General features: G+C 44.0%; 1 protein-coding gene across 1 annotated transcript; it reads left to right on the forward strand.

The window, feature by feature from the left end:
* Positions 1–7,331: 7,331 nt before the first annotated feature.
* On the forward strand, positions 7,332–10,586 carry LOC119353955 (tubulin alpha-1 chain). The gene is made up of 5 exons (XM_037620658.1): positions 7,332–7,610; positions 8,424–8,638; positions 8,732–8,931; positions 9,370–9,878; positions 9,996–10,586. Exons 1-5 carry the CDS (start codon positions 7,498–7,500, stop codon positions 10,309–10,311), a joined length of 1,353 nt encoding a protein of 450 aa, XP_037476555.1. The 5' UTR covers positions 7,332–7,497; the 3' UTR covers positions 10,312–10,586.
* Positions 10,587–15,013: the final 4,427 nt, after the last annotated feature.

Here is a 15,013-nt window from a genome sequence, read left to right on the forward strand (position 1 = left end):
ACACAAAGTGTTCCTCCGGTATTCAGGAGTTGCATAATCTCATAGTCAGAGGAACATGTATAAGTCATGAAGAAAGCAGTAGCAACAAACTAAACGATCATCGTGCTAAGCTAACGGAATGGGTCAAGTCAATCACATCATTATCTAATGATGTGATCCCGTTAATCAAATGACAACTCATGTCTATGGTTAGGAAACATAACCATCATTGATTCAACGAGCTAGTCAAGTATAGGCAAACTAATGACACTCTGTTTATCTATGTATTCACACATGTACTAAGTTTCCAATTAATACAATTCTAGCATGAATAATAAACATTTACCATGATATAAGGAAATATAAATAACAACTTAATTATTGCCTCTAGGGCATATTTCCTTCAGCCACCCCATCTTGGTTATGGGAAGTTTGGGCCCTAGTGAAAGGCTTTGCTCTGCATTGGCCGACTACTATGAGGGTGATGCCTACAAGCATCGTATCTTCCAAGGTGTCATTATTTTAGCCCTTCCCTTTGTTCCCAAGGGAACTCCCTAGGGTTCATCTTCGGGCGGGGAGATAGTGGCACTTTGATGTCATGAACTCCTTGCAAACCTTATATTCGGATCTTGGTCCTTCCTACTCGTCGTAGTGCGATACCCACAAGTGTAGGGGTCATTTGTAGCTAGTAAGTAATAGTGTCAAACATAACAAGGAGCGAGAATGATTTGGTTTACGAAAACATCACAGAACAACTACAATTGATGGATAAAGTAATAGTTTATTTTTAGTATAATAGGTGGCTGCAAATAAATAAATAAATAACGATTAATGTGAATTGAGTTTAGAGATTGTCTAGTTCTTGGCGTAGCTTTAAGGATAAGTCAGTGATCACGTTAATAAACTACATACATTCTCATGGATGGTTAGAGTACCTAGCTAATAAATTTCGTAATAATTTATTTTTGGAAGGTAGTTTGCTTGTTCTCACATGAGTGGAGCCAAAGATTAACTTGCCACAAAACCATTCATTCGTATGTTCTTTAGATTATATACCAATGTCCAACCCGGCTATCTATTGGAAATAATTAAGGTAAAACATAATCATAGTTTTAGTAGTGCAGTATCCCATTTGCCACCTGTGTTGTAAATCCAAGATTTGGAAAACATTTTTTGTCACTCTGCCCGTCGCTCCTCATTTCATTACAACATAGTGTATCCTATAGGCCCATACATGATGAAGTAGCATGAAGTCATCGTTATCACACTACCACTAGAGACTTACACCATAACATTTAAACGCACCACAGTTCTATTAGCAAATTCACATGATATACATCAACTGGAGCTCTTATATGTCCTCAAGAATGTAATTACTCACCATTCACAAGCGTAAGCATGTACATGGACGTGCTGGTATGTGATACAACATGAATGTATATATACTCCACCAAATAAACACATGTCACCTATCAATTACAAAGACATAACAACCAGAAAGTGATTACTTCGATCTATAATGGTTGCATTATATGTATGGCATTGAAGATGGAGGTGGACATGGCATTGTTGATGAAGATGGGGATGGAGAAGATTCTCCCCCACATTGCCTTGGTGTTGGTGGCGACAATGACAATGACGAATTCCCCCACCGAGATGGCGGAAACGGCAACAACTCCTCCGTGACAAAGGAAGGGATCCTTCATTCTGCCACTGCCTTAGGAAATCCGTCGAAAGCAAACATAAAGTTTTCGAGGGAGACATGCACGTAGGCAAAAAGGACACCCCGGTTCAAAGGGGGGCACTTGGTATCCGCACACCCTTCATTGGGTGTGCCATTGGGCGCGAGGTACCATGGTCCTTACCATGGGGCTCGTTTTCAACACCATCCCTCTTTTTAGAAAAAACAGAAAATGTACAATCTTCATTATTTCTCTGTTTTGCAGTGCTCTAGTAATCGCCCAATGTAATTTACAACTGAATGCAAATCCTTAATAAAATATGCTCAATGATGATCCAATAGCAATGTGAATTGACAACTTTACATTCTGGATTTATCGTGCAAAATGAACATATCAGTGTTGCATGTGGATGATCAATGAGTAGAAGTTGCGACATAGGCCACTGAGCACATCATGGTGCCATAAGGTTTTGAATTTTGACCGTAGGGTGGTAAGAGCCATAGACTCAGGTTGAGCGTGGCATTGGGGTTGGCGTGAGTTTTTGCACATGACATGGGTCCCAAGACTTGTGATGGTTTTGGTGTGTCCTAGATGATGATCCACTTCAGTTGTGGATGAGACACAATTATCCTCTTGGTCATAGTGTTGCCCTCCCTTCTGATATCTCTATCTCCCTCTTCCGCGACAATCATTCACATCAAAGCCCTTGTTGGTTTCCCTAGTTTGCATTGCTAGAGTGCATGAGTTGCGTAGTGACATCAATCTGTAACATTATTTTTCTTTCATACTTCATCGGTATCAATGATAAATACAAATATTTAGTCTTGGTTTTCTCTGCAGAATATTGTGATCTACTATAAATGTCCACTGGAAGTACAAGCACTCCAAACATAAAAAAATACATTGAAGTCTCTAGACCACTGAACGACCACTACCGCCATCATAATGAGCCACTGATGCACCGTTGTAGCCGCTTCCATACGGGGTCGTCTCGATCTTGTCAATGAAAAAAATGACATCTGGAAAGTCTTTGTGCACGTGTCCCTAAGGACCAGCGCCATGGAGCCTTAGTCGTCGTCGTTAAACCCTTGAATCAATCCAAAGCACATGGGCACCCTAACCGTCGCACACGCACGGCGAGAATCTCTAACATCCTCGTCCCAAGGAGACGGTACGAGTCTACGCCGGAGACCCGGCGACTCTGTCCCGATGGACGAATTCAAGGAGGATTGAAGCCCGGAAAAGAACCTAACTTAAACTACTAGTCAAAGTCAAGATACTGAGATTCTCTTCCGTGCCACCAGCCACTAGAGGGGAAGAGAAGCCACGGGCTGGTGGATCTTGGAAGAGAGTAGAAACTTAGTCGTCGGATTTATTCAAGGGTTTAACAATGGCCGCATTTTCGTGATGGAAAGGAAAATATGTCCGCGACCAACAGTTAAATCTTTAGTCTTGTTTCCTTGCAAAATAAATAAATAAATCTTTGTGAAATTAAAAAATGTACATAATCTGAAGAGCGACGCACTCATTTGTTGCCCAAAATGCCAGATACAAGCCGCCTCTCGAATCTCGATCGACCCTGCGCACATGCATGAAAGGATCCCTAGAGACCCCCACAGCGTGAGCTACAGGAGTAGGGCCAGTGCAGCAATCCAGAAATCCACCGGAGCAGAGCGGCCGACGCCGCCCCTTGTGCATAAACAAGTGCCCGCGAGGAAGGAATCCGTCGTCCCCATCGCGAATTGCCCGGTCAAGAACCCTCTAGTGGATGATGTAGTGCAATTATAGCCACCAAACGAACTTTCTTGGCTAGTTTAAATACTGCCAAGTTGCAGCAGCAGCGGCTAGCGGCATCGCGAACGCAATGATCCGTCCGGCCTGGCCGGCCCCGGGGGAATAATAATCGAGGTCGATCAGCAGGCTTGGGGCCGAAGCCTCCGCAGCTGTCACTGGCGGCAGCCTCACTGTCCGTCCTGTCGTACTGCACTGATCGGGCCACTGGCCAGGCAGCCATCCATCAGGATTAAATATCCATGCCGATTAACCAATGAAGCTTCTCACTAACTAATCTCCAGTGGCGCCTAGCTAGTACTCCCTCCTTTCCGGTTTATAGAGTTTATCTCAAAATTTTAGTTTTTTTATTTTATAAGGCTCAATTTGGTTGTTCTCCATCATATGTTCAGACTTCAAGGTGCATTAAATCATTGCATGCAAGTATTAAGAGAAAACTGACCAATGCATGCACTTTATGCATGCATGCATTGCAATTAATGCATTTGTAAACATAATTTTTTAAGGAAAACAAGAGCATTAATTCAGTGTTTTGCAAACTACAAAAAATATTTCACGACTCATCATCTATCTTGGTTGATGAGATTTTTTAATTGAGTTTTATAAACCGGAAAGGATGGAGTACTCTACTAGTAAAGCCTCAGATCTCGTGTGCAGGCGGCAGCAATGGCGGAGGTTAACGGAGCTGGCCCGTCGTGGTAGAGTAGACATGTGGTGCGTCGATGGGCTCGGGTCGCCTGTCGTCGGTCGTCGGATTTCTCCGGGCTGGATCGCAGCTGTCCGTGGTGGCGACCGTCCACCGCTCGCCGGCGGCTGACGGGATACTACGATCCTCGTGTGATGATTGACGCTGGCCGGCAACAAGTAATCTAGGTGCGGTGCGGTGCGGTGCTGCCCCGCCCCACGGTGGTTAGTAGCTCGCCATCCGTACCAGCTCAAAAGCCGAAACTTTCCGCTTTTGAGGAAAGATGATCAAGCTCGCCATCTTATGCGGTTAGAGTGGATCCGTAGTGTAGCAGCTACTGATCTCAGATATAACCGACCCGAGAGTAGCAACGGTGCTAGTGAAAGCACGGCTATTTTTGGGGACGCACGGATCGGCTGCTTTACCGGCCGGCGCCCTTCGGTGGAAGTCGACGGACGGAGGCGCGCTGGCGTTTGCACGCGAAACAGCTAATCAAAGGGGCTTCCCCACGTGCCGGCGCGGGACGGACACCCCGGCGTATGGGCGTGGCCGTGGTGGCGCCCCGGACCCGGCCCTGCTTTCGTTCCGTCGTGCGCCCGGTCTTCGTGGGACAAAGTACTAACACCGCCGGCGACGTGGACAGGGGCGCAGCCAGATGATGGCAAATGGCGAACCCTGTGATGTTGCACTTCATCCGGATCAACTGGTTAATTTTAAATTTAGCGTCCGAGCGTAATCAAAACGCATAAAGTACTACTACCCTACGGGATGCTTTTCTTTTTTGAGACAATTATGCCAAGTTTTATTAGGGCATGTACAATGCATAGCCTCAGATTGATGCTTCGCATGCCTTGTAAGATCGGATGCCATGAAAAATAGGTTCAGATGAAAAAGCGGGATCCTCTGCGGAAGGCGGGTGTTTGGAGAGAAAAAATGTGGTCCGCTGTAAAAGCTAAAAAGGTTGAAGTGAAGAGTAGAGATACATGTGTACTAGAGTTTTTTTTTCTATTCTTTGATGATGTTCACTAGTGGTAACTTGCATTGGAGAGAAAAATTTAATATAAATGTCTCAAACTATTTTTTCTCATGGGGCATCCGTACCCATATGCTACAATTGTACATGCCCTTAACTCATCACAGCGCCCTGAGGTTGGTAAGCCTTTTGAATTTCTCTTTCAACTTGGTCAAGTTCATAGGCTCCTAGCTTAGCATCTGAATAGCTCAATCAAATAACACTTTTGCTTTCATGCCTTACAACAAAAATGGAAACATTTTTAAGTCACTTTTATATAGCCTACAAACCAAGCTTGCACTAACATGATTGATAAGAAAAAAACTTGTACTAACATCTAACTTGTCACTAAGGAGGTGTTTGGTTAGAGAGTGGTAATGTAAACGGTAAGGGAATTACATTACGCTTGTAACGGGAACGTAATGGGCATATCTCGATTCGGTTTGGTTGATGACTGTAAAGGAAGCTACTTCGTCGTGAGGATTTATTCCTTTGTTAACCGTAGCATTTTGTACATTGTTAAGCATTGTAGTAATGAAGCAGGCCCGGGGTCCGGTGCTAGCCTAGCTCCACCCCTGGATGGCTCGTGAATTTGGTTAGGCCTTTAAAAGTTATCCTCACTTTCATGATAAATCTCGTACTATGCCCTCTTAGTTCTACAAAAGTGGACACCAATAATGTCTTCTTTTTCCCCACAATATTTTCTATGGTATAGTATATGTTTTTGTGATTTTAATTATTTTATTGAGCATATTTGGATAATAGAGGCAAGCTTTATAAGTTGCATTATGTACTTTCATCGACTTGATGCACCCTCGAGTGCTAGCGTGAAGCGTGTAAGCTTTTTCAGAGGTTGTGATCTTGTATTTGTGGATCTTTCGGCGCTAACGACTTCGATGGTTTCTTCTTTTGAAAGTTAGTTCGGCGGGACCATGGCCTTGATGACTTCCCAACTGTGATAAAACCCACTGGCTGGATTCGGCGATGGAGGCAGCGGCGGTTGTCTGTCATCGACTCACTTTCTGAACATGAAACTGTCATGGTACAACATAGAGAACTATCATAATACAAGCGAGTTGGTATTTGTAAAAGTCTAACAAAAACACACACAAAATGCCATGCTATAGCTGATATACTTGACATGTAAAAAAATAGAATTTGTCGTGTTCTAGATAGCCACTTGTTTAGGATTCAATTGGACAAAAACACAAGAAGTTGCCATCTGAAAATATGGGTCCGAGGGGAGATAGTAAAGTGAATATGCCAAGAGGATGCATGCTATGTAGTACAAAGACTAGAATCGGAGCCGTTCGCTCCTTGAGGGATCTGGAGCGAACAATTACATCATCGGCGAGGTGGCGTTGTGTTCGCGCCAGAACGTACATACTAGAGAGCGAACCTTTTCTTATTATCATTTTTTTTAAAGTATGCTTGTATTCAAATCATGACATAATACAAAGTTCTTAACCTTAACAAGCACACCCTAGCACACGCATAAACAACCAGAATAACAAAGAGCACTTTAAAACAACCAACAAAATATGAAGACCTCCGGAGCTCTATGTCATCATTCATGAATCTTACGAGGAGACTCCTACAACACAGTAATCTGCATCCAGACCCTAGCAGGTCCTCATCTTTAACCACAGCATAATCATCACCATGCTGTTCCCCCACTTCTTTGCTCCGGCGCCGAAAAAATAAGGACACACATGTTCATCCAACACGCCTGCATCAGTCTTCGCCATCTGTGGCTTTGAGTACCGCTATATTGCCCCTTCCAGATCGAAAGAACTATGATCATTTTGTATTTTCTTTAAGAGGTGCGTGTTGCTGGTTTGGTTAATAGATCCTCATGCGAACATGTTTCTAAAAAAGAAAATAGGGAAAGATGTCTCATGAAAATGGCAGTATCCACTTTCAAGAAAAACAAAATGGTAGCATCCGATTCCTTTGTCGGTCGTATCCATTCATTTTTAGTTTTAGTTTTATGCATGCGCAGCAGTTATCCTGGCTCGTCGACCCGTTTCCATTCGTGAGCGGCATTTACTCCCTGTAGTACCATCGGTAACTGAAAAGAGCAGAGCCGGTTCACGTGCATCACGTCCACGGAGCACCGGCTCACGTAAAAGGCAACCGCTCCCCGTCGCTGCGCCCGCAAACTACCCCATCTCCTCCGCTTCTGCCCCTCCCTCCTCTGCCCCCGCCCCCTTTTATCTCCCGATCTCACACATTTTGGCAAGACAAGGGAGAGAGAAGCAGAGGAGGCCGTTCTTTACGCCTTCCTGGGAAAAGAGCCGGGAGGAGGAGGAGGAGAAGGCGAGCAAGACGGAGGAAAGCGAGACGAGATGAGGGAGATCATCAGCATCCACATCGGCCAGGCCGGGATCCAGGTCGGCAACGCCTGCTGGGAGCTCTACTGCCTCGAGCACGGCATCCAGCAGGATGGCACCATGCCCAGGTACGTGATCCCGATCCCTGAATGCATCTCGTAATCTTGTGTTTTGCCTTTTTTTGCCTCTTTTTTACCCGTAAATCCTATGAATTGCGAATGGGGATTGCGGTAGTCCCGGTGGAAAATTCCTTTTCTGAATCATCACCGTGTTCCGTTGGTCTGTACTTCCCGTTTGGACATTGCGATGGGATTATGGGGCAGGAATATTTTTTCGTGTTGCTGGTTGTCGAGAGATCGGCAAGAAGAGGACGAGACAATCGACGTTTCGGATCACAAGTTCTCCCGAGTCTTCCGTACTCTTTTACTTCATGCATTTGTTCCGTTTCTGTCCGAAGGAGGCTGTCGCCCACCCTCCCTAAGAATGTTCTGTTTCTGTTAACTACTAGACCGGACAGGCGTCGTGTTCTTTGTAGACTGTACTGAAGTTGGTATGCACGTACCATGAGACAGTTGCGAGTTCCTATCCCGCGGGATCTGAAAATTTGGCAATGGTACGATGCTTAATTACGTAGTATTTTTGGAAACGTGGTGCTTCATAAATATTGTAACAGTGGAGCTATGAGTGCCGGACTGACCACGGATTGAAGAGTTTAATCTGACTAAGCGACTAATAAAGGCGTCCTCCTGGAGGATTTGTTTTGTTGATTTGGTCTAATCCTTATTCCAGAACCATTCATAAATACGAAGACTCTTGCCATGCCTGTATTGTCTCAGAATAAGTCTTGATTGGAACCTGGCTGTAGAGAAGTTAGTTCACAGATCGGTGACTAGAGCTCTTCCAATCCATGTATTAACGCTGCGTTTTGGTTGATGATTCAGTGATACCACGGTCGGGGTTGCACACGATGCGTTCAACACGTTCTTCAGTGAGACCGGTGCGGGCAAGCATGTGCCGAGGGCCATCTTTGTCGACCTTGAGCCCACTGTCATCGATGAGGTGCGCACCGGTGCGTACCGCCAGCTCTTCCACCCGGAGCAGCTCATCTCTGGCAAGGAGGATGCCGCTAACAACTTCGCCCGTGGCCACTACACTGGTAATTCATCTTGCATTTATGTGATTGTTATTGAAATTCTAGTCTACTGCGATTATGAATGCATCCAGTTCTGATTGTGCTTGTGTAATGCAGTTGGAAAGGAGATTGTAGATCTATGTCTGGATCGTGTACGCAAATTGGCAGACAATTGCACCGGGCTGCAGGGATTCTTGGTGTTCAATGCTGTCGGTGGTGGAACTGGATCAGGACTGGGCTCTCTGTTGTTGGAGCGCCTCTCGGTTGATTATGGCAAGAAATCTAAGCTTGGTTTCACCATTTACCCTTCCCCGCAGGTATAACTTGTTCATATACATTGTCCTGTTAATGTGTTTGTTATTTCAGAAAAATTGAGTGTATTATTTAGTCTGCTTTAATTTGTATTCTGAGAGAGGATGTTGTCTTTAAGCTAGCTCTTCCATCATTTTTAGATATTTTCAATAGAATATCTGAAAAGCTAAAATGCTAATGCTGGCGTAGAGTTAGTTTACTTTTAGAGCCCTGATTATAGATGGTATCTGTAAAGCAATGCACTACTTATGAGCCAACATTATTCCATAGCACTGTACCTACCTGTCCATGTGACTGGACTGTGGACCATTCAGGCTGTTCATGTGAGTAGGTTATCTGCATCTTAGCTGTTGTGGGGACAGTATAGGCAGATATGTTGTTAGTACGTTATTTTCAGTTCACCTTATCATTATCCATTTATCTTATGCCACTCTGTATTTCAGGTCTCGACAGCTGTTGTGGAACCATACAACAGTGTCCTCTCCACTCACTCTTTGCTTGAGCACACCGACGTTGCGGTCCTCCTAGATAACGAGGCTATCTATGACATATGCCGGAGGTCTCTTGACATCGAGAGGCCAACCTACACCAACTTGAACAGGCTGATATCACAGATCATATCCTCACTTACCACCTCGCTGAGGTTCGATGGTGCCATCAATGTGGATGTCACAGAGTTCCAGACCAACCTCGTCCCTTACCCACGTATCCATTTCATGCTTTCGTCGTATGCCCCTGTTATCTCTGCCGAGAAGGCTTACCATGAGCAGCTCTCTGTGCCTGAAATCACCAATGCTGTCTTTGAGCCCTCAAGCATGATGGCCAAGTGTGACCCTAGGCATGGCAAATATATGGCCTGCTGCTTGATGTACCGTGGTGATGTTGTTCCCAAGGACGTCAATGCCGCAGTCGCAACCATCAAAACCAAGAGAACTGTCCAGTTCGTCGACTGGTAAGCTGTCTTTATCGCGTTACTAGTTGCACTTGTATTATTTATCTCGAGCAACTATCCACTTAAAAAGATGACACTTGATTGTCTAACTAACATATTTATGCTGCCATCACAAAGGTGCCCTACCGGGTTCAAGTGTGGCATCAACTACCAGCCACCCTCCGTTGTCCCCGGCGGCGACCTGGCAAAGGTTCAGCGGGCCGTGTGCATGATCAGCAACAACACTGCCGTTGCCGAAGTGTTCTCGCGCATCGACCACAAGTTCGACTTGATGTACGCCAAGCGCGCGTTCGTGCACTGGTACGTCGGCGAGGGCATGGAGGAAGGTGAGTTCTCGGAGGCCCGTGAGGACTTGGCCGCTCTCGAGAAGGACTACGAGGAGGTTGGCGCCGAAGGCGCAGACGATGAGGGCGACGAGGGGGATGACTACTAAGTAGCTGGTTAATAAGTAGTTGGCTGGTTAATGATTGGCTTTGATCTGTATACTCAGTAAGTATGGTTCCATTGCGTTACATATTGATTGCTGTTATGCGTGTTTCCTTTTCTTGTAATGTACTGAAGTTGTTGTTAGGGTGGCCATGATTGTTGATACCCCATTTCCTCATTTTGGCTTTCGATGCTACTCGTCCCATGTTTGGTGTGTGTGCATCATTCTGAGCCGAACTGCAAATATTGTTCTCTAATGCACTGTGCCATGTTAGTACTGTACTACGGAAGTTTCTATTTATTGACTTATCTGCTGAGTATGCTCCTTGTATATCTGAACCACTGAAATGTGGAAACCCTGAAAATGGTTGCCATCTGTACACACGACAGAATCGAACGACCTGATGCCAGTGCGGTTGGTAAGTTTGGTAGACTGGTGACGCTTGAGGCTTTGGGAATCTCAGGTCTGGTCCCGGTTCCAAGATCGCTGATAAAAGATTTCCCAAGTGTTCTGCGAGGGAGGCACCAACCGTGCCACTAGCCAACTTCTGAAGACGGCGTATCTTTTAGTTGCCGACGATTCCCTCTTCTTTCTTTGAAAACGCGGTCATATATTAATCCTTACAAAGGCATTAAAAAAAGTTACAATCAATTCTTTGGCAATGCTGACGGTGTTACAGCCCAGGGGTGCCTCACCTTACCGGAAGTCTGCATGGGCCCGCTAGGTTGGTTATATCATCGGTCAATCAGCTCGGTCCATGACCCTACAACGTGATGGGAGGTTTGGACTAGAGACAGGGCAACTGCCACCTTCATCTACAATGTGGCTAAGAATTCGAGCAACTAAGGTAAGCCAAGTGTGGTAAATTATGGCAAAACCAGTGACAAAACCAAACATACTCTAAAATAGTTTGTAATTTTTCAGACCTTTGATAAGTAATTTTTTTATTCCTCTGTTATTTAGATGTATTTTCCTTCCTCCTAGCAGAGACAAAGTTGTGGAAACAAAAATGTGCAGTGACTGCCCTAATTTGCTTTGCCTCTTAGGACCCGTAAATGTCTGCTTGTTCTAACAAATTTCTAGTCAACAATCGTCACACTCACACAATACTAGTACGGAAAACAAACAGGAGCACCCACATCGTCCCTCACCATTGATCTGTGTCATGCTACCCGACTTGGATGCTTTCGCTTCAATCAAGCTGAAGTTGCTAAGACGCTAATTGGTTTGATGCCAACATTTGACATTGTCAATATTTCGTAAGCTAACAATTGGCGAAAAGCAAAGTTTCTATAATTTGCTAACCTTTTGAGAGCTTGATAAGAAAAGTTGGCAACAAGCCAACATGAGCACTTCAGTTGAGCTCAGCTTGGATGCTTTCGCTTCAGCCCGTCGAAGTTGCTAAGAGCCTCATTTGCTTGATGCCAACATTTGGCATTGTCAATATATTGTAAGCCAACAATTGGCAAAAACGAAGTTGCTAAAATTTGATAAATTTTTGTGAGCTTGTTAAGAAAAGTTGGAAACAAACCAACCACTAGCTAATACTTCGCATTTGCCAATTTTTCGTATTAAATCAATCATGCTCTAACGCAAGTCGGGAGGGTGATAGAAAATCACATCGCTCACGTCACTCCACTTGGTGGCCCGGCCCACCTAAGTTGTACGCTCCTGTAGCAAAGTCTCCCAGCTTCTTTTATATTTTTTAATTCACGTTTTATTTGAGGTGGTTTATTTAATTTAAAAATCATGAATTTTAAAAAATATCAATAATTTGAAAAAATGTTCATGTGTTTGAAAATATTCATAAATATAAAAAACATGCGCAAATTAGGGCAATTTTTAAAAGATATTCATGAATTTTAAGATCATCAAGAATTTGGAAAATTTCACAGATTTGAAAAAAATATTCACGAATTGTAAAAACTATTTAAAAAGTGTTCCTTCAAGCACGACAACTGGTCAGGAAAGGGGGCCCTACGGCACCTGTGCCCTGGTCTATTTGCCATTACAACGAGGAAAAATAGGTCGGTGCACGATGAGCTCCGTGAGGAGGCCTGGATCCGTGATGTCGCCAAAATGAATACACTGGCCCAACTACATGAATTCATCAAGCTAGCTTTGACCGTCACCTTGACCTCCCTCGACCCTAACACTCTAGACGCCATCTCCTGGAACTGGAATCCCAACGACGAATATTCGGCTAGCTCAACATATGGGGAGCAATTCCTCGGATCGTATCCGAGATTCTTCAGCGACAAAATCTGAAAGGCGCATGCAGTGCTAAAGTGCAAGCTTTTCTCCTGGCTGGTCCTCCACAATCGGATCCTTACAGCTGACCGACTCGCCTTGCGAGGCTGGCCACATAACCTCCTCTGCCAACTATGCCTCCACACCAACGAGAATGCATAACATCCTTGGAAGACCTGCCCGTTCACTTCCGCAGTCCGCACCCTTGTCCTGAATTGGGTAGGGGAGCCACTTACGTTTGCTCCAGTTGCCGCTTCCCCCTCAATCGATGCCTGGTGGGATGCTACCCTCAAAAACTCCGACAACAATTTGAGAATACGACGAATTGGAATGCATGGAAGGAGAGGAATCGGCGAATCTTCAAAGGCACAAGATTGACTTGCATCGAGGTTGCGCACCTAACCTTCGAGAAGATCATGCAGCGCGATCTGGCCTTCCGGCCAAGAGCGGCCCAAATCCATGAGTAGTTAGCATGCAACACTTACTATGATCCTTCGGATCTTGGGGTTTCTGGCATGTCCCCTTTCAAAACATGCCACACTGTACATAATTCCCTTTACTAAATGAAAAGGCAGTGCTCCTGCCAGTTCCCCCCAAAAAAGTGTTCAACTGATTTAAAATTCTTTGTAAATTTGATAAATGTTCATGCATTATAAAAATGATAGAGTTATTTTCCTACAATGTTTCAAAACATTCACTATTTTAAAAAAATATTCAATAGTTTGAAAAAATATTCCCAAATTTTAATGATTTTGAACATAAGAATTTAAGAAAATAAAAAAGATAGAATAAAAACGAAAAAATATTTTAAAAAAATACTCAGAAGAAACGAAAAAAAATGGAAACCAGAGAAAAAAAAAGCGGGCCATAAGCTTCCTAATACCGGGTTCGCGATTACAGTTCCCGAGAAGGCTATATCTCGCACGATGCGCGAAATAGCGCCGCATCGCTAGTGGAGCTGCACTAAACGGGCCAGCCCAATACTGTAGCTCCCTGGAGCGGTTTTGGGAAAGTTCTATGGACAAGTTTAAAAACCCGAAATCACTAATTAAGGAGTACTCGTTGCAAAGAACACTTAACTTTCCTAGGTCGCAACAAGTGGCGCACATGCAGCCCGCCACTTGTCGCAACCTGAGGATTTTCCTTTTTTTTCATAGATCCGTTTATTCAAAACGTTTTATGTTTTAAATCGTGCGTCCAAATCTCGAACCATTTACATCATTAGATTCCTCGCGTCGAGATCTTCAAACTAGATCCTATGTTGATAGGTTTTGACGAACTTTTTTTTCACAAAAAAACCGGGCGAAAAACCGAATCAGGAGTACGGTTTTTTTCCCTTCCCGAAAGAGGCACGCCCGTGCCTCTCGCGAAATCACACCCGTGCCTCTCATGGAAGCAAAACCGTGACTCTCGTGGAAGGAAAAAAACAGAAAATGCATTTTTTCCCGTTTCCGAGAGGCACGGCCGTGACTCTCGCGAAAGCACAACCGTGCCTCTCGCAGAAGCAAAACCGTGACTCTCGCGAAAGAAAAAAACAAAAAACGCGTATTTTTTCCCTTTCTGAAAGGCACGACCGTGACTCTCGCGAAAGCACAATCGTGCATCTCGCGGAAGCAAAATCATGACTCTCGAGAAAGAAAAAAAAGAAAACGGGTTTTGTTTTTCCCTTTCCGAGAGGCACGGCCATGACTCTCGCAAAAGCACAACTGTGCCTCTCGCGGAAGCAAAATTGTGACTCTCGCGAAAGAAAAAAACACGTTTTTTTCCGTTTCTGAAAGGCACGGACGTGACTCTCGCTAAAGCACAACCGTGCCTCTCGCGGGAAAAACATGACTTTCGTGAAAAAATGCGTTTTTTCTAAGGAAGACTGGGGAAAACCAAAACATCGAAAAAAACCGAAAAAAACTGTTTAAAAAGCCGAAAACGCGTGTGGAAAAATAAAATAAAAAACAAAATCCGGAGGGAACGTCCAGTGCGCGACACGTGGCGAATGGCTGAGAGCGTGCCAAGTGGCGCTGATCGTTGCGGGGCTCTCGAAGGAGCGCGGGTTAACTAGTTGCTCCCTTAAAAACCTTCCATATGTTTTTTCCTACTTCGTTTGTTCACATGTATTTTTATCAGTTTATTGGCTTTTTGTTTGTATTTTGTATTTTTATTTTTTCAAATACATTTTGACTTTATTCAATACAAGTTGTAAAATTTTCCAATTCTCATTAAAAAAATTATACAAGTTGAACATTTTGAAATAAATGATGAACATTTTATCAACTATGTTTTTAAGAATTTTTACGAATAAGCACTAAATATTCTGAAATACACGTCGAACATCTCTTTTGAATGGTATGAGACTATTATTGTATATTATGTTAATATTTAATACATCATATTAACACCTTTTGAAATGTTGCAAATATATTCCAAAACTATGAACATTTTTTAACTATCAACTATATTATTT

This window comes from Triticum dicoccoides, chromosome 2A (assembly GCF_002162155.2).
Source record: "Triticum dicoccoides isolate Atlit2015 ecotype Zavitan chromosome 2A, WEW_v2.0, whole genome shotgun sequence".
NCBI classification, from domain to species: Eukaryota; Viridiplantae; Streptophyta; class Magnoliopsida; order Poales; family Poaceae; genus Triticum; species Triticum dicoccoides.